Genomic DNA, 19821 nt, shown 5'->3' on the forward strand with positions numbered 1-19821 from the left:
CCCAGACTCTTGTGCTGAAATCACAGGCCACATCCCGAGCTCTGACAGCAGTCCTGCGCTTTTGGCGGTGTGATTCTCTCTGAGCGATGCGCTGCGTGTGTGCGACATGCCATGCAGAAGTAAATGACTGTGTGTGTGTGTGTGTGTGTCAGAGAGGGAACGAAGGCAAAAAAAAACTATTTAAGAAGTGTAACTGGGTTTCCCATTTCAAGTAAAGAAAGCTACTGCATGTATGGTAGGTTACATCATGGCTTGAGTTAGTAAAGGATAAAAGAGATTCTCCAACGGCTCAGGCCAACTCGGCTGAAGTGGAGGCTGAAGCCAACACTCATATCGAGCTCTCCATTAAATACAGTTCTGTAGTATTTCCATTGTTTACTGCTAATAGCTCCTGTGAATTACAGTGACAATGTCCAAGCATCTCTCATAGCATGTCTGGGAGTTCAAAAAACAATGACGGGTGGGATTAGGCGTCAAGCCAGCGGGTGAATACGAGGTCGCTGAGGCCGGAGTCTAACCCGCGACGTTACACAGTCTCTGGAAACTTCACCAGTTTAAACAAAGCCCTCCATCCCCCGTCTGTGTATGTCTTCATCCCTCTATCAAAAGTAAACACACACACTCTCTCTCTTAAACGCTAAGAGGCAGACTGCCTAACAAGGAAGTGTATGTAGGTGTGTGTGTGTGTGTGTGTGTGTGTGTGTATTGGCTTGTTAAGCGAGCGCTTGGATTAATCTGTAGGAACCAGATGCCCCCGCAGCGTTCCTTTCAGCTCCTCCATTAATTACACCAGTACTAATAACGGACATTGTGTGTATGTGTGTGTGTGTGTGTGTGTGTGTGTGTGTACACAAGTCGGTCCCTAAGGGACACGTGGGTTTAACTAAATCAAATAGTTCTCGGTATTGAGAACCAGAGGAGAGACTGAGTCACCCGTCACAACCCTGCAACTTCACACTATTTCACCTGTGCCCCCTTTGCTCTGTGAAACAGTCACTGACATGCATGCAGGGTTCATCACAAACCCCGGACCCTGACCACGGCAGCACCTTATCCAATGAGGAACACAGGACGCTAAGCTGCTCTGTGCCGGTCAGTCCCAACGAGCACACGCTGTACATCACTCAAACGATAAGAGCACTCTTACCTGGGCAGTGGTTGGTTCTGTGCTCCGTGAGCTCGGCCAGGCAGTCAAAGTCATGTTGACAGTTGTCGCACGTGAAGATGGAATCGTCGTCTAGGTCATCGTCGTGATCGCGGTCATCGGGGTCCTCTTGGTCTCCGTCCTCGGCGCCGGCCCCGTGACCTTCTTTGAGCTCTGCCTCTCTGTCAGACGCCGGGACTTCTGAGGAAACACAAACACACACACGAGTTAAACGCAGTTTGTTACCAGCAGCGACATTGACGTAGTCCTCCCTCCGTCTATGATAATTGAGTTTATTTCATTGAAAACCTTTTTGGGGTTTGGCTTGTATTTCGTTGCACAGGTGATATTTTTGGTCCTAATAAAAGTGTGTGTATGCACGTGTGTGTCCTGGAAGCAGAGTGTGAGAGGGGACCAGAGGAGGGCTGCGTCGGCCCAATCCTCACTGCGCCATTGTGTCTCCATTTTCACACCTTATTATCACATTATAAACGCAGAGCAGCCAAAAGGATCGACAGCGAAGACACTGGCCTGAGCGGGGAGGAGAGCAGTCTGAGGGAAATATGGAGGGGCAGAAACATCAGAGAGCTGAACCTTCAGATGCATTGAAGGAAGCACATGTACCCTTTGCTTTTATGTCATTTCTTCCGTCTAAAATTATTGGGCCTTACAGAAACACTTAGAAAATAACCCAATAAAGCGCCCACAGCCCATTGTACCAATCATTACAATTAAATTGGAGCTTTTCATGGTATCTTCACCAATAAGGAACAGAGAGAACAAGAAGCCGGAAAAACGGGATAAAAGTTTTTTTCATGGTGTTCATATGGCGGCTGTTCTCGGCGTAGTAGTTTCACACAGATATCCGGAAGGCAAGATCTCCCGCCTCTTGTCTGGCTTCACAAGACTAATAAACGGTTAGCTCTCTAGAGGTGGAGCTCCGTCATTAAATTTGAAGCGCTGGCCATTACAGAGAATCAATAACCTACATCACTTTTAATGAAAAATACTTGAGAGTGCAGTTAAGGGTCAAAAAAAGGATTACGCCCCAATTCAGTGTCGTCCATTAGCAGCGACCAACATCTTTATATTTGTGTAAGTGGTAGAAACGTGCATCTCTCTCTTGTGCTATTGTGGGTTATACTCTCTCTTCTACTCTATTTGGTGAGACCTGTCAGAAAAGGTCACCGAAGAAATCCTTATCGTCAGATCAGCATCCCGGAGCAGGAACAATCGCACGCCATTACGCTGCTTTTTCCTGAGATCATTTCCGGTCCGATAAAACAGCTGAAGGAGAACCAGAGTGAGGCGAACCTTCCACTCAGATGCATTATGGGAGAGGCGCGTGATGGGAGGAGGAGGGTGGGACGCTGGGAGGTAAGGAACGAGAGATTGAGGTGTTCAGGGGGCTGCAGGAGAGCAAGGAATACACCGATGGAGGGATGGAAGGAGGGATAGATGAAGGGATGGGGAAGAAGAGAGGGAGGGTGTTGGCCATCTGTCCAGTGGTGAGAGCACCGTCTGGCCGGGAAGAGAGCGAGGCCCTTTGGCTGACCACCAACACACGCACACACAATATGCAGACATGTGCAAACACGCGCACACACACACACACACACACGCACACGTATGTGCAGTTGTTTTGTTCCATGTCACTAGTCTCAGGGATCTCACATGTGATGAGACTCCAAACACTGAAGTAGAGTCCCACGTGTCTCAGTGCCATCACTATATTTAACACACCGACGGTCTTTGCCATAAAGCCTTAGAAGAAAATAGCATCACAACTTCTTTCATGATGCAGATGCTGCACATTAGCAACGGTCACTGAGACAAAAGGGTCTAGTGTGTTCCATGAGCTCAGTGACAAATCAGATCTGCCCCAGTATATTCTGCCACAGCTGGATTACAGGCATTTTACTTTTTTGAATGGAGGAACTTCCTGATACTTAATAACTCTGCAAGAATACAGATTTCATACATTCATGAAGGCTTTTTGGTGAGGGCAGTCTTACGATAGTTTTTTCGAGAGTGGCTTAAAATGAAATCTACAGACACAAAAAAAGGTTTATGGTAACATTATGTCTATTTTTAGTCTCAAGATAATGAAAATCTAAATTAGTTTGGGAACAAATGAACCTAAATGAATAAATGCTCTTCTAATTAGAAAGCGTTTTCTTCTTTGTCTTTGAAAAGAGAGCACACCCAACACACACACACCCCAGGGTGCCCTGATGCCAGAGGTGAGGGCAGTGCCAACTCCAGTGCATGCCAACACAACCTGCTGTCATAGCAACAGAGGGAGGAGCCTGATGAAATCTCTCTATCTTGCACCCCTCTGTCCTCATCTCTCCCTCCTTTTCTCTTTGAGTGCTTGTTTTTTCTTTCTCTCGTCTACTCATCCTTGTATTTGGTCTTCAGCCCTCAATCACAGTGCAGTGGGGTGAAGATAGAGAGATGGGGGTCAGAACAGAGGAAGATAAAGGGGCGAGAGAGGCTAACACAGTCCACGGTGTTTCTGTTTGCACAAAAGGAGAAGTAGGTGTCCTCAGGGCTGGACCCCAAATATTTGACTAATTGGATATTTGTTCATCGGGTAGGTATTCCAAGTGTATAATGTGGTCACACCTGTTCACCCGAAAACTGTTTTCAGAACTCAACTGCGGACATAAATATATTCATCTTCCTTGCTTATCTTTCTCATATTTTTCAAAAAAATCCGTCACATCTTCTTTTTGTTTTTCTGCACCAGCCCACCCCCCACCCACCCACACCGGAAAGAAGCAGCAGGCCTACTTAATGAAGTCAGGCAACTCCCATGGGTGCAGAGGAGTGTGTGTGTCTGTCTGTGTGTGTCTGTGTGTGTCTGTGTGTGTCTGTCTGTGTGTGTGTGTGTCTGTGTGTGTGTATTGATTGAATAGCGTGACAGTGGTCCCTAGCAAACGGCAAAGTGTGCACCATCGTCTCACAGTCTACCTTCCTTTCTCTCACTCTCACACACACACACACACACACACACTTCTAGATATATGAACACACACACACGTGCACAACATGCTCTACAGAGAACCATTATCTCTGAGTCACAGACCGTCCCAATGCCAGGAATAACTATACATTCTCTCACCCTCACGCACAAACCAACCTGTAATCCCAAACACCAGACGTCCCGTTATATTCTTACGTCATCCACAGTGAGACACACACAAAAATCTAAATCACATCCGTTAGTTAAAATATGCGCAAAAAATACTAATTTCTCCACTAAATGACTGAAGCACTGTGAGCAATGAGAGGAATGTTCACCTAAAAGCATGTGTTTCAGGAGAGGGGGGTTTCTACCGGTCATCCAGTCACAGAGCCCTGCTGATTCTTATTCTAGCCATGTAATGAGGGACTGAATCACACCTGGGATGCACAGTGAACGCAATTAAAGGATATTAACTAGCTGGTAGGACAGAAAACCAGCGGTGTTCCGGGTCCTGAGGGTCAGGAGTGAAAGCCATCGTTTGGTTCTGCAGTGGAAAAGCGAAAGTGAACCAAATTGAGTCTCTTTGGCATTGCCGCCTTGTCTAAATGTTATACGGATGTTTTGTTTAAATGTCAATGCCGCATCATGTCCAGGTCTTCAGTGTCTGGTTAAAGGTCTGCATGATGTAAGGGCAATGCAGCAGACGGGAACATTCACCCATCTGCAGCTGAAATATTAAAATCAATGAGAGCATCACTTGTACTCCCCCCATGGATTATAGGTATACAACAGCAGCGGTGCTATAATCAGATGTAACTATTGTGCCTTACTGTGATGATCTACTACGGTCTGGGTCCATAATTCAAGGACGATCAACGAGCCGCCATGACAACCCAGAGAGAGACATGTCATATATTAGTATGGCCTGTATGCGTGTCTGTGACAGGATGCCGCATCAGACGAGGATGTGGAGAAAAGATGTTTTTACACATCGCGTCTCTGGAGGAACAGTAATAAGCCATATTCTGGGCTGTGCCCACCCGCCTCAGTAACCCGAGGACAATGGGCTGTTTATTAACAGATAACAAATATAAATATATAAACGGATACCTCAGGAATAATGAGGTCATTTTGCATATCTGCAGGAAAGATATATGCAGGTGCTGTGTGAGTGTGTGTGTGTGTGTGTGTTCAATCTGGGTAATTAGATAAAGAGAAGTGAATTAGCAGAGTCCACAGTGCAGAATGATGTTACACAGCCTAACCACGCCTAACTGAGACCCACTAATCACCACTCGTTAGGCTCACAGAAGAGTGTGTGCGTGTGTGTGAGTGTGCGCGTGCGTGTCTGTGTGCGTTCACTGCACGGGTGTGTTTGTTAGCCGAGTGTCTTTTCTCATTACCCATGTTAAAGTGACTTCATTGAGGTAATTACTGAGCGAAATGATAATAAGCCCTTAACGTACTGGATGGGAGAGACAGAGACGCAGGTTTTGTCCCCCCTCGCCCCTCAGAAAGGTGGGCGATAAAATCAACAGAACAGCCTCTAGTACTGGAGCCAAGTACACTCAATATGGACAGACTCCAGCCAACAGTCTGACTTTGGTTTCGTGGCATTGGCGTGAGCGGCTGCCAGGATAAGCTCGCAGAGACGAAAACTAGAACAGCAAAAAAGGAAAATCAAACACAAACAGTCAGCACGACCACCGTACATCTCTATATATCCTGTGGGAAGAAAACTAGGGAACTAATGAAGACTGGGAAATGTTCCTGGACTGCCCCTGGGTGATAGAAGTGCACTGACGGAGAGTGCCAGAGCTAGGGGGAGGCTTTAAGGGGAATAAAACATACTGTAATACTGCAAAGGTAAGGTCGTTATTCAAGTGTTACATTTGGCACCCGGGAGCTGGAACTGTGGCCTGTCTGGGACACACTCTCAGAGAGATGTATATCTGTCGGCCAAGGCATGCATAAAACACACACACATCTATGTCTGTGTAAGCCGAAGACAGGCATCAAAAGGTAAGGGGGGATGTGTGTGTGTGTGTGTGTGTGTGTGTGTGTGTGTGTGTGTGTGTGCAGCTTCCAGCAGAATGTTTAGAAGCCAAACAGCCCTGACATAAGGCTTTCATTCTGCTCCACATCGCACTGCAAACTGGACCAGGATTCACAGGCACCTGGCTGGGCACCTCCACCTTCAGCGGGGCTCTAAACCGACCACGAGGTTCAAACCAGACCGGCATCACACGGCATCACACGGCATCACACGGCATCACACGGCATCACACGGCATGCTTGGAGCGTTTACTGAGTTGAGACTTTTTAGCTTTTTATACAGGACAAATATGAGCTATAATATAATTAAAGGACGGTAAATTACGCATATTTACAGTAATTTCTGATTGTAAAATGTATGTCTTGTGAAGTATTGTGAAGCCCGACTGTGTGTACCTGAAGCATTTTTTCAAACACTGATAAAAAAAAACATGTATACAGGAAGATAAAGACTTTATGTTAATTAAACAAACTTCCTCTCTGGGGCTGAGCAAATCATATCATTATTTGTTTAAGTTGTTTAAAATGTGTACATTGTAAAAAACGTATCAATCAAAATGTGCACCAAAGAAGTGACTTTAACTTCATGCAGATGATGGCTGGCTGGCCCACGATCTGAAGAGTTACTCTCTATGTGCATCCTGTGCAGCCGTGACTACGGGGAGACAACTGGCTCTGGCTGGCTCGTCTTATGACATCTAAAAGAGGACGGGGTGAACAAAACAATGTTCGCACTAATCTGTGCTCTCAGCTAGTGTTTGTTGACCTATTATTACAGTGTGACCTGGTTCTGAGAGGTGAAGCCAAGGGATCAATGGATCAGTGTGCGGATGCTACTTCATGCCATGTGGGGGGAAAGCACAACGCTACAGTGAGGTGCTGCTGCTTTTTGAGCTCAACATGTTGAGAAGCGGACAGATACAAAGAACGGTGGACACACTTGGCACCGTGTGCACACTCAAATACACACACACACACACACACACACACACAGAGGCTGAACAGGTGCAGCCGGACACGACAACACAGGCCTGCTCTCTGCATCTCAAGAGAATGAGTCCCCAACCCCTCCCTCACCCTCGCTCTGTGTATGTGTATGTGTGTGCGTGTGTGTGTGTGTGTGTGTGTGTGTTAGGTGGCTAAATAAAGAGGGCATCTCTCCTCACCTCCTCCCCTCTGCCTCCCTCATCATGTTCCCCCCACCACAGTGTGTGTGTGTGTGTGTTTTCACAATACAAGTCCTCTCCCCCAGGGAGCAGATCTGCTGAGCTACACGGTACCAGTCGCACACACACACATACACACACACACACACACACACACCCCTGGGACACGCTGTGGCAAGGGAGAGCAGCACCCAACCCCAATGTCTGGAAAGTGGATGATGAAAGAGCCACTCGCGTCATGGAAGGTAGCAGAAAAGACACACACACTCACTGTATTTACACAAACACGCTTTAAATAAGCTACACATGCACAGACTCAAGCAGATCGGCAGAAAAGTCAAACCACAAACAAGTTAACAGCTGCTCACTTATAGGAATTTTTTGCTGCGCGCACACACACACACACACACAAACAAACCCACACTGACAAAACATTACACCGACATACAAACAAAGGGCTTAAATGCTGCAATACAGACGAAAACACAGATGCACTGTGCGCTGTCACAAGCAGGCAATAATAGTTCACACACACACAAACTGTTTTCCTGCGGTAGCCTTGGGGAAATTAAAACTACATTATGGACCTCCAGAGGGTAGTGGAGGGAGAGGGGTAGAGGAAGAGGAAAAGAGAGAGAGAGAGAGAGCGAGAGAGAGGGAAAGAGAGAGAGGAAGGAAGCGACAGAGGAAAGGGCCAGTGTCCTGTTTTCCTGGCCTCTGGCCATCATCAGGATGTTCCCGTGAACCAGGAGAACCGTGACGCCGCCTGTAATCTCCCTTTGATTGTTCCACTCATCTCACTAAGCGTGTTTATCAAGTCACTGGAGCAGGGGTCCTAATGAACTACATCCATGGAGGCACACAAGGTGCTGTGGAACCAGAGGAAATACAGCTTTGCTGACATTTTTGAAATTGGTAAATACTCCCACAAGATACTGGAGAACAAGTGCACGCCGACACACACCGACTGGAGTGTGGCGGTAAATACTAAATATGTGGACCGAGCAAAAGGAAACTCGAATTTTTCTTTGGATGAAAAAAGACGTTGTTCTATTTTTGTGGCAATTTCAGGGACGTTCGGACTAGAAGTTGCATTAATGCAAACTGAATTGATCCAGATATGCTCACACACACACACACTTTCATCGAATAGAGGCAACTTTCTGGCAAGCCGATCATGTCTGCGTCTCCACACACCAATGAACACACACACACACACACACAGCACTTAAGCTGTGCAGAACAATAATGCAGCAAGTTTCAGTTTCTCAGTTCCAGCTCGGGGACCTGACAAACCTTTTCCACGATGACTCACTGGCTCTTTCTGGACGGGACTCGGTGTGTGCGTCTCTGAGCGGGTTGCCCAAGAGAAACACAAAGTGTGTGTATATGTGTGTTAAGTGCAACCTCGCCTGGTTGGACATGCGTCTCCGGCCTGGTTTGTTCCCCCACATGAGACTGAACTTATACGAGGCACCCTGCCACCTCCCTCCGCCTTCCCTCCCGCGGGTCTTTCCAAACTCAACACACATTTTCCAGAGAAAGCGAAAGAAAGACACACAGAGAGTGACAGAAAAAAAAAAAAGGAGTACAGAAAGGATAAAGGGGGGACTGGAAGTTTGTGAATTGAATAGCAGGATAGGAAGCTACACTCCTACATTCTCTTATTTTCTCTCACCCCTTTTCTCACCCCATCCTCACCGTCAAATAAGAGAGAGGCAGCAATTATCACTCCTCTGCTCTTCACGCACACTTACTCTGACGAAAAAAGTAGAAACGGTGAGGGACGGAAGAAGAGAGACACAGAGAGTCAGACAGACAATGAAAAATAAAAGACATAAAAGAATGTAGGAAGGCAGAAAGAGACAAACATGCCTAGAAAGAAAGTGATGTGAAGGATGTTGGGAGAGGGAATTGATGGTGAAATCCAAATTGAAAGAGTGGCTGAGTAAGGGAATATGGGACAGTATGTTTTTTTATGGGCGAAAGAGTGAGATAGGTGTGTGTGTGTGTGTGTGTGTGTGTGTGTGTGTGTGTGTGTGTATGTGTATGTGTGTGTGTGTGTCATGGGACTCTGGCTTCCTGCAGGAACTGACACACACAGCAGTTCTAGTGAGCCACCCAGGACCTCAGTCAGCACCCCTCTTAACACACACACACACGCAGTACCCCTGGAGGAGAGTTAGCATGGGTCTGAGGAGGGGGAGGGGGTGAAAGGATGGGAGGGTCGAGTACGTCATAGACACCCCAAGGGTCATACTTTCCTATCCTTCTCTCCCTCAAGAGATGAACGAGAGACGGGCAAGAGAGAGAGCGAGAGAGAGATAACTGCATATTATTTACCACATTCAGCAGTATCTCATCTCCCTGTTGGGATCAAGTCAGAGGAAGTGTTTAACTGTTCTCTGCAAACCGGAGCAGACTGTAGCTGCAGCTGACAAACTAGTCGTCAAACTGCTTTTGCTCTGGTTAGTAAAACGTGGCATTTGGTCTTCACTAAGTGTCGATGACGACTGTTTTTCATGGACACAGTTTACGTGCGGCTCCCCCAAAGCCCACTCTCATATGTCCAATGGAGGCGTTTTTTTCTGGGCCGGCAAAATAACAGTGAATAAAAAGCCGTCAAGTGAATCCACATAATTACCATCCATCCATCTTGAAAAATGAACTTCAGACAACTGGTTCAGTTTTCCGTTTCCATCAAGGCAAAAAGGGCAAGTGGGGATCATTTCCATCAAGAGAGACAAGAGAGCCGGGAGGATAGAAGAGGGGAGGGAGAGACGGAGAAGGAGGAATATACAGCAGTCGGTCTGGAGAAACCGCAAGGAGAAACTAAATCCAAGAAAAGAACGAAAAGAAAAGCCCAAACATAACTCGGAGTTCCTCCTAGGATATCAGCAGACCACAGAGAGAAGCAAATAAGCACACAAGTCTCTCTCTTGTCACCCCCCCCCCCCTCTCCACCCATCTTTCTCTCTCCATATCCCCTTTGTCATCTCTCCTTCCATTCAGTCTGACTCCCGGGACGAGCGCTCTATCTCCTTTCACATCCTCTCTCATGTCTCATTCGCTCTCTTCTCTTCAAATCTCCCTTTTTCTCGCTTATATGGTTTGTCTTTCTCCCAGTACTTTAACAAATCCCTCCATCCCGACGCCCCTATGTTCACTTCATCTCTCCATCTTTTCCCGCCTCGATATCCCTCTGAGCAGGCCATTACAAACCATGTGGAATTGATATTACAAATGGTGTGCATGTCAGACGTGCAGTATAGACTTAAGCTTCTCATGTGGATCTGACGGCTTGCTGAAACCCTATTACAGTGTGTGTGTGTGTGTGTGTGTGCACAAACCTCTCTGGACAGTTGATTCATCCCAGGCCCCTCCGCACTCTGAAGACTCCCCTTCTTCGACCGCTGAGGAGAAAAGAGAGAGAGAGGATAAATTAAAACGCCGGTTAAGTATTTGTCGTCGGACTGAACTGAGCAGGACCACGGACGTCCAGGAGTCCAAGATCACGATCAAAGGTGTGCTCATTCTCATCAACAGCTCAAGAAGTTCACAGATGGAAATCAATCGACAACTTAGATTTCCACAATCCGTTGATTGTTCCAGCGATTTATTCTCCTCCCAAATAGGAGATGGTTGCAGCTTCTAAATTGTGAGGATTTTCTTTGTCGTCTGTGAAAGTGAATAAATTTATTTTGGTTTTAGCCGGACAAAACCAGACACTTGACGATGGGACCCCATTCAGCAATAGTTTGAGGTGGTGAAACTGGACTACAGGTCTCTTCATAATAAATCTAATATTTTCCACCAGTAAATCGTAGTTGGTTCTCTGAATTGATTTGTTTCCCCTTTGTCTCCTCAAATTTGGATACAAAGTACAAGCAATCTCTCCAAACTATGTTCCTAAGTATTATAGGAGGGTTATGGAGTCTGCATGTCATGTGTGTTATTTAACACCCCTAAAAATAGAGAATAGGGAAGCAACAAACGGCCCGGTGATGACAATGAGATCTCCCCGACACTCGGACACGGAGCTGATCAGAGCGGGAATGTGACACCGACTTCCTGGGTACAACAGGAAGGAGGGGAGTACAGCTGGCACACAAACAGGAAATGGCTGGAGCCACCACACAATGGGGTTTCCTGCACACCCCCTCCCCACGGCACGACGCCTCACTTCTCACGTACTCGCCTCCGTGTCTGATCTCTCAAAATCCTGGTTCCCATCCTGTTCTCCCCGGTGACCCCCCCCCCTCAACTCTCCACACCTCTCCTCATATTCCTCACTCCACATCCTCATCGGCTCCCAGATGACCCGCCCCATCCTCACAGTTTAGCTAAGCCAAGAGCCCGAATGAAAACAAGAAGGTATAAATCAGTGAAGTGTTCCTTTTAAAAGAAAAGCAGGATGTTGAGATGTTGCTTGTTGGGGTTGAGGCCCAGGCTGTTAGCGTGTACACACGGTCACGTGCAGGGAACAAAACAAAACAGTTTCCCTGGGAGTAATGCATACCGTTTGAATTGGGTGTGGGTGCGTAAAGTTCTTCATGGCGAATGCTATTACAACCTAAACAGAAAATAATAATAATCTCTGCAATGTATGGGAACAGATAATTAGATTGACCGGAAATAAAATATAGAGGAAAAGGAACGCAAATGACTCCCCGGTATACTGCCTCGTATATTGTCATTGCATTGTTTTCCCCGAAATAGCTCAACCTGCTGACAAACACAGAATACTTCTTTGTGAAAATTCAAATGAAGCATTTCACAGGGCTGGTGAACAAGTTCCAATATAGAGCAATGAAATCATTATGCTCATCACATCCAATAAAACACTCGAGGCTGCGAGTCATTTCATCCCGTCTATTCAAAGAGTTCAACTGACTTTAATATCAAAAACGGCAAGACTCACAAAGATCGAATCTAATACGACTCAGACAGCAACATCAACACAAAACAAACAGCAACAGTTACAGCTTGGTTTTTCGAAATTTCGATTAAGTTCAATAAAAACTAGGGAATCAAAATAAATAAAAACGGGCCATGGACTCAATTTCATTTCGATTTTTAATGTGACCAGGACTTGATAATCTTGCAACACGCACACGTGGGTGAAGGCCATGCCTGTTGTAAAGTAATGAATATGAGAACATAAGAAAAGAGCAGTGTGTGAGGGAACACTTCAGAACCGGTTGTCCTTTAGATGTCTTCAGGGGCAAAATCAGTGAGAGAACAAAACTACAATGAAAAAACCCCTGTTAATAATCAATCTTCATTTTCCAAAATGTAAAAAAAATATAAAACCGGGCTCACCTTGTTACTGATACTTATAAAAGCGTATCCGTTCACACAGGTAAAGACTTTTAACGTATGTTGATGTTCAACAAATAACTATTTTGACTGGAGCAGAAAACAACGTATTTGTTTATTCTACACCACAAGCTCCTCCCATAACTTCCAAGCAATTGTAAACAAAAATTAAAACAAAAATCTACTTTTCTGACACAGAAACACACATGTATACAGAGGTGCTCCCAGGCATAGCGCGCCTACACCACAACTCTAAATGAAATGTGAGGCACGGTCTAAAAACAAACAAGAGAATATTTCATTGAAGGCTTTTCTTACTGGCCCGAGGTCGTTTGATACATTTGGGGTAGTTAGGAAGCTTCTGGGATAAGTTGTGTCCAGAGACGCAGCCTCCATCTAAAACAGTGGTCCTGGGGTTCACTTTCCGCCTGCTGCACGTTGGATTGACCCACAATTCAGAGGGGCCGACTCCCCCTCCTCAACAACTGAAGAAACAACCCAGGGTGGGCATATGGATCAGGTTGAGAGTCTGGGGCCAGAGCTGATTCAGAGGGACAGATGTAGACCACAGAGTGCTAATAACGGACTAATGGATCCCCGGACAAACACATTATGCACACACAGCACAGCCGAGACAGACCCACACTGGATTTGGACTTGAAGGCTGAGAGTCTGCCTGAGCAGAACCCAGTGCGGATAGAGACCTCCCAACATGACGAACATGGCTGCCAACCACAGCAGACAGAAACAGATGACAGAAGGTATGGGAAGAGAAAACCAGAAGAAAAACAAACTACTTCCTCTCAGATCATAAAAAAGGGCTTTCCCCCCCAAAACGCACATATGAGCCCGTAATCGAGCCACGTGTCGGGTTGCACGATTACTCGCACGCCATGACCTCAGCGACATACAACGCACACGTGTCTGTGTTATTGATGCTTTTGTTTACACGTAATCTGAAGCAGACAGACGCGGCCGGACGACTTGACAGACAAACATTTCCGGATGTTTCCAAGATCCGTTGACCCGCTGGATCCCGATTCCAAGGCCGACTTTACGCCGCAGCGTCGGGTGTTTGGAGCACAAGGCGCTTCTCAGCACCCTGACAACATCACACCGGCCCAATGACTTGAAGGAAGCAGACAGAATCTGACAGGAAACTGCATCACTTATGTGGACAAAGAAAAGGTGCAAATTATGATAAAGACTAATTCTTTTGGTAGTTTCGGGGAGTTTGGGATGTTGCAGAAAGTCCTAGTATGGTAACTCTGCCTCTAACAAAAGCCCGTTTTTCCTGATGAGACTGTGGGGAATGCAGTGAGTTTCATTAGCGGAGCACACGCAGCTTTATTTAGATTCCCCCATATCCTCCTTCTGTCCCCCCTCAGAGACACACACACACACACCGCTACTGTGAACCCTGCACACACCACAGGGTCGGGGGGGGGGGGGGGATCAGCATTGCTGCACATACTGTGAGAGTAAAAAGAAAAGAGTTCAATGAGATGTGTGTGTGTATCTGGTTTACACCATGAGAGAAAATACACTTTAGAGAGACTTAAATACGCGGTTCAGGAGGGGGAACAAATATATATCTTTCACGGTATCAATCTCTTGTGTGTCGCTCCATCTCTCTTCTGCCTTCCGTACGCCTCGCGCTGCCACCAGAGTGACATACATGCGAAAGCAAAAATATCCCAAACAATTGCTGAACACAAGGAGATGAAGGGTGTCATGCAGGACACTTTTTGAGCTTAAAGTGCTGCAAATTAGCGTTTTCTTACATTTCGGGCAATATGGGATGGGATTCCATTCGTCAAAAGGCCGATCAGCAGCTCGTCAACCTGACCGGGAACAGCGTTTAGTTTAGCAGAAGCTCTACATATCAGCAGCGCGGGGTCTTTGGCTGCGGGGTGGACGATTAATCACTTCTGATTAGCCGCACCTGTGCTCGGTCCTGTTTGCCTGTCGAGCGCAGGTGCCTTCAGCGGTTTGTTCTGCGTGGACACGCCCGGCCTGAGCCACCTCACCGTCTCTGGGTGCTTTTCGGTCCCTTTTGCGAGACAAACTACAATCTGACCGTTCTGCTCCAGTGCGAGGAGTCTGCTGTCGTCCTGGCAGAATGAATCAAAACACTTGTGTGGATATGCAGAGACGTTAAGAACCCGGCTTCTTCATTCTTTTTTATTCTTTTCAAACACAGTTTTATTTATCTTCAACCGGCCTCATTTTAACGATGTTGGCTTGCTATGCAAGTTATACTCCTATGAAAAACCCAAAAGAATGACGACGACAAGGAGGGAATCTCACTCGTGTTCACGCGCCCGACAAACAATATCGCCCATATTGCCACATTAACCACAAAAATATGCAACGCATGTCGGCAAGCCAGTAATTATTAAGTCGGCAGAGGCCTAAAAATCAAACCGTCTACACAGCATCACACACAAAAAACACGGAGCATGACATATGTGAGTGTGTGTATCACAAAGCAAACAAGATGCTACTGGGAACCCATAGAGCATCTATACACATTTGCGCGCACACACACAGCTTTCTTTTTGTTGACCCCCGAGACACCTCAGTCTACTAAATGTGTGTTTTAGCTGCATGTTGGCTCAACAGTATAGAAGTGATTTCCCCGGAAGCGGGGCTTCCTGAAAGCGAGTGGACTTTTGCATCGGCGGTCCTTGCAAAGGTTTTGAAGAAACTCTGACTGCTGTCTCACAGTGCGAGTATGAACACGGAGTATTTGTATTTATTTTGCAGCTTGGGTAAAAAAAAGTTTTTTTCATTTTATTTTTAGGTGGAACTATGCAATAGTATATATGCTGACATCGGTCATCCGTTATTGGCTTATGTTATTTGTGTGCATGTGTGTGATTGAAGCCGCGTATAAGATCGGCACGTCATTCACTCTGTGCAAACGCACACACACAGAGCCGTTACACACGAGAAGCGGGGTCAACCGCACCTGAAGGCAACGCGATCCCAACGAACCACCAGATGCAAGAACACAAACATCAACCGTTACATCAAATTGCGACACAAAACTACAGGAAACCCCCGTCTGCATTGTAATGGCCTGCTTGGGTTCATTAGACACAGATATATATATTATATTTTTTTCTAAATTAAAGTAGCCTGAGCAGTGCGATGAGAGCACGTGTCATCAGCGAACAGCTGTAAACGATGGAAGACCGGGAAGACATCATCATGATTCTCCTGGAATACTTTAATAACAATAATAGATAACGGAGGCAATTTTATGCAACCCATTACGAAACAACTTCTTCAAGCGATTCTAGCAGCACTGGCTAAGATTAACGTTTGAGTCGTCCACAACTGCTCGTAGAGCGTATGAGGTGACTGAACACCTGCAGCCGTCACACAGCCCAGGAATGATACACGACTTCCGTCTGTCGGCTCTGATTTAGACACCGCACTGCAAATATTTACACATGGGTTTGAGTCTGAGGGTAATTAATTACATGACACAGCACCGAGAGGAACAGACCTACTGTTCTAGTAACTGGTCAGCTCTTCCACGTTCAAACAGTGGAGTCATTTGAAGTGGACGTCGCATCCGAGGGGGGGAAGTAGAAAGAGATTGGACTACAAAACCCGGCTGCAGAGTGCTTGATGGGTGATATTATTTAAACATTTGATCTCTCCAAATCAAATGCAATCTAATAGTACAACGCATTAATTCTGGGTAAGACTATAGCATTACAAAAAAATACCTCAACAGTGGCTGTTTGGCTCCAATCAGAGTTCTCGAGGAGGAGAGCACTTCGACAGTGCATCTCTCCCCACCGTCTCCTTGCTCTACCTCCATCGTTTCCTCCTGTACTTGCAGCCTTGTCTTTTTACCGTCCCTCCCTTACTTTCCTATTGTCTCTCCCCCTTTGTTCATTACCCATATCCTGTCTTCATTCTTCACAGTCGTCTCTCTTACTTCATCTCTTAAGTGATTCTCCCCTGACCACAACTCACCCTCCATCCTTCTCCATCACTCATTTTCAAAAAAAAAAATATTCTGTGTCCCTCCGTCTCTTCCTTTTTTTCCTCCACTACTCCCTCTGCATTCCGCCCCTCTTCTACCTCATTCCCACTTGCTCCCCTTCTATATGCGTCTGTCCTTCTCTTCTGTCCCATGAAAGCACTTAAAGCCTCAGTAAGAAAAACCTTTGTCTTTTTTCCCCCTCCTAAACAACACATGCAAGCACGCTATCAGGGCCATTTATTCCCAAGGCAGCCCAAAGCTCTGGTGTTCCCAGATCTCTGACGAACGGGTCACTGTGGCCAATCATGCATTGGCCAGGCGGCCCAGGGAGGCGGGATGTGGGTCAGTGGAGCCAATGATACGCTGGTTATGTTCCCAGAGGGGCAGGCTGATTGACAACCGGTGCTGGACAGAAGTCAAGAGGGTAATTGTCATCCATCTCTCTCCGTCTCTCATCCTACTCCTTCCTCCCTCCTCCCTTTACGTCACCCTCCCTCTCCCCCTCTCACTTCCCCTCTCCAAGCCACTTCCTAGCCCCCCCCACCCCAAACCCGCTTTCTCCCTCCATCTCCAGAGGGACTCTCATTGGCTGCCCTTCCTGTCCCTCAGGACAGACTTTGTGACGCTACTGGCCGAGGGCTGATGCCAATCTCAAACCCCAGCCTGCCCCCCGAGAGGACCCTAACTTCAATGGCCTGTTCAAGCACGCACGCACACACACACAAACCAACTAGCCAGGGGACGGGGACAGAAGCTGATTAACCAAATACTTTTATCAGCAGTAAAACCGCTCTCTGCCTGCATTCTGAACAAAACGGCCTTAAAATACAGAAACACACACGCAGACACACACCCCAAGCACTGAGCCACTGGCCAGAAACATCAGGCTAGTCCGGGGTTTGGGTCCCAGTGTCTCTGTGTGTGCGTCTGTTTGTGTATAAGAGTGTGTAAAGGGACCGGGGCAGCAGAGGGCTTAGATGGATGGCAGAGAGAAACAACAACAACCACACAAAGCCTGGCGGACAAGCTTCATCGCCCTCTCTATCTTTCTCTTTCTGCTGTCTCGCTCCTCCTCCTCATAATCCTAATCCTCTCGTTTGATTCAAAATGTTTCCATCTGATTGTGTTTAGTTTTGCCATCTTTAGTTTTTTCCTTGAGCCATGGCTACCGTTTCCTCCTGTCATTCTTCCCTCTGTATTTCTTTCCCAACTGCCCTCCTCTCTTCCCCCGTGTTGCTCCTCACTCCTCCTCTTTAGTCTCTTGCTGTATATGAGGTCATCGTGGTTTTAAACTATGCTGTCCAACTGAGTTGCTACCTCCCCAAAACGTACCCCAAACAATATATGACTCCATAAACATGCATGCTCTCAGGCTTTCCTGTACACATGCATCCCAAAAGCCTGTGTAAAAAAATATATTTATGTGAGACACGAGAATGAAAAGACACAAAGGAGGCCGGAAACAAAGTGAATAAAATCACTGAAACAAGTGTCCAAAAATGTACGTTTAAAAAAATTTTAAAAATCCAGTGACCCATTCTGTTTGTAGTCGTGGGCACAGACACAAACGCATGAAGAAATCTGTACGCTAAAACAGGAAACACATGCAAGCTTTTGTAAACTAAGAGCTGCTAATTAACGCACAAGAAAGATTCACCGCACTCGGAGAGAAGAACTCACATTTTTACACACACAAGTGCGGAGTTGATGTTCAGGGCCAAACAACACAGCTTGAGATTAAAGAGCCTCTCTGATCTGGCATTTGTTTTTCCGTCTGTCAGAAAGCGTGTGGCGGGAAGAGGAATCGATTGCAGAAGAGACGTGGGGAGGAGAGGAGAGGAAAAAGAGCGAGGAGTAAAAGGAGAACAAATAGAAAGACATAACGGGAGCGGAGCGATAAGTAGCAAAGGGAAAGGAAACCGGAGGAGAGGAGAGGCGAAGAGATGAAAGCGCCGGTGAGGTGAAAACGGAGAGGTGAAGGAGGGCAGCGAGGAGAGAGATAAAAGGAGGAGGGAAAGAGAGGGCAGGAGGAGGAGAGGGAAAGCATTCCTCTGGAGCACCTCAACTCTGGGGAAGGCTCCAGATATAACTGAACTAGAAGTTCCCCCAGAAGCATACACAGGGACACACACACACACACACACACACACACACACACACACACACACACACACACACACACACACACACACACACACACACACACACACACACACACACACACACACACACACACCTTGAGAAGACTGAGCTCCAAAATGAAAACAGAATCAAATGTCACCAACAAAAAACACGCAGACAAATTCTGGGGTAGAGCAGTTATACGGCGTATTCACAATGTGCACAATCACGCATCGAGAACATGCGCAACAAGCAACAAGAGCAGAGGGCTAGAGGGTGTGTGTGTGTGTGTGTGTGTGTGTGTGTGGGGGGGGGGGTTACATAATTGCCCTCTCTTGTAGTACAGACTGGGGAGTGCTTTTTGACTGAAGACACCAATTTCACGCTACGGCATTATTTAGCTTGATACAAACTTGATTAGGCTTTACAAGAGGAGAGAGAACGAGCGAGAGACGGCGACGCGGAGCGGAAAAGGGAAATAAACAGCTTTGTGTCACGCCGCATCGCTGGCGGACAGATTAACTTGCTTGTCACGCTCCTTCTGGGAGTAACAAGAAAAATATACACACAGCGCGTGTGTGTGCTTGGAGCGTGGCTGGCTGTGTGTTTGTTTGAGTGGATGTATAATGATGAAGCATTAGAAATGTTTTCGGTCTTCAGTTATTATTCATTTCTTTGTTTAATATTTACATTATTAGCCTGTATTCAAAATGGGTCGGCTTTGGGTCAACTTAGCATACGCTCATAGAGTAGATACTGTAAGTTGCAGTTCAGCAAATTGATAAATTATCATCGCAAAAGTTCCACATGTTTGTGAATATTGCCTAGCAACTGATTTTAGTGCCACGGATGGAGAAAAAAAAGATATTAGGAGTGACTTGGTTATAGAGATGGTTGGAGTCCAGTTCACAATTATCAAAATCTAGAAACTCTACTGAGAACAGGGAAGTCTACAGTATTAGAGATATATCCACGTCCCTGTTAAGATTAGGCTGTAGGTGACATGCATTTAAAAAGGGAAACATGTACCAACAACTAA

The 19821-nt window shown here is 46.4% G+C and overlaps 1 protein-coding gene across 2 annotated transcripts in view; it reads right to left on the minus strand.

The window, feature by feature from the left end:
- Positions 1–19821, minus strand: part of znf423 (zinc finger protein 423) — a 128569-nt gene that overhangs the window by 98735 nt on the left and 10013 nt on the right. For both annotated transcript variants that reach the window (XM_056417068.1, XM_056417066.1), the window contains exons 2-3: positions 10687–10749; positions 1148–1345 (exon numbers count right to left, since the gene is read on the minus strand). In XM_056417068.1, coding sequence (XP_056273043.1) covers positions 1148–1345; positions 10687–10749 — 261 coding nt within the window. The remainder of the gene's footprint in view (positions 1–1147; positions 1346–10686; positions 10750–19821) is intronic.

Source organism: Pseudoliparis swirei, chromosome 6 (assembly GCF_029220125.1).
Source record: "Pseudoliparis swirei isolate HS2019 ecotype Mariana Trench chromosome 6, NWPU_hadal_v1, whole genome shotgun sequence".
Lineage (NCBI taxonomy): Eukaryota > Metazoa > Chordata > Actinopteri > Perciformes > Liparidae > Pseudoliparis > Pseudoliparis swirei.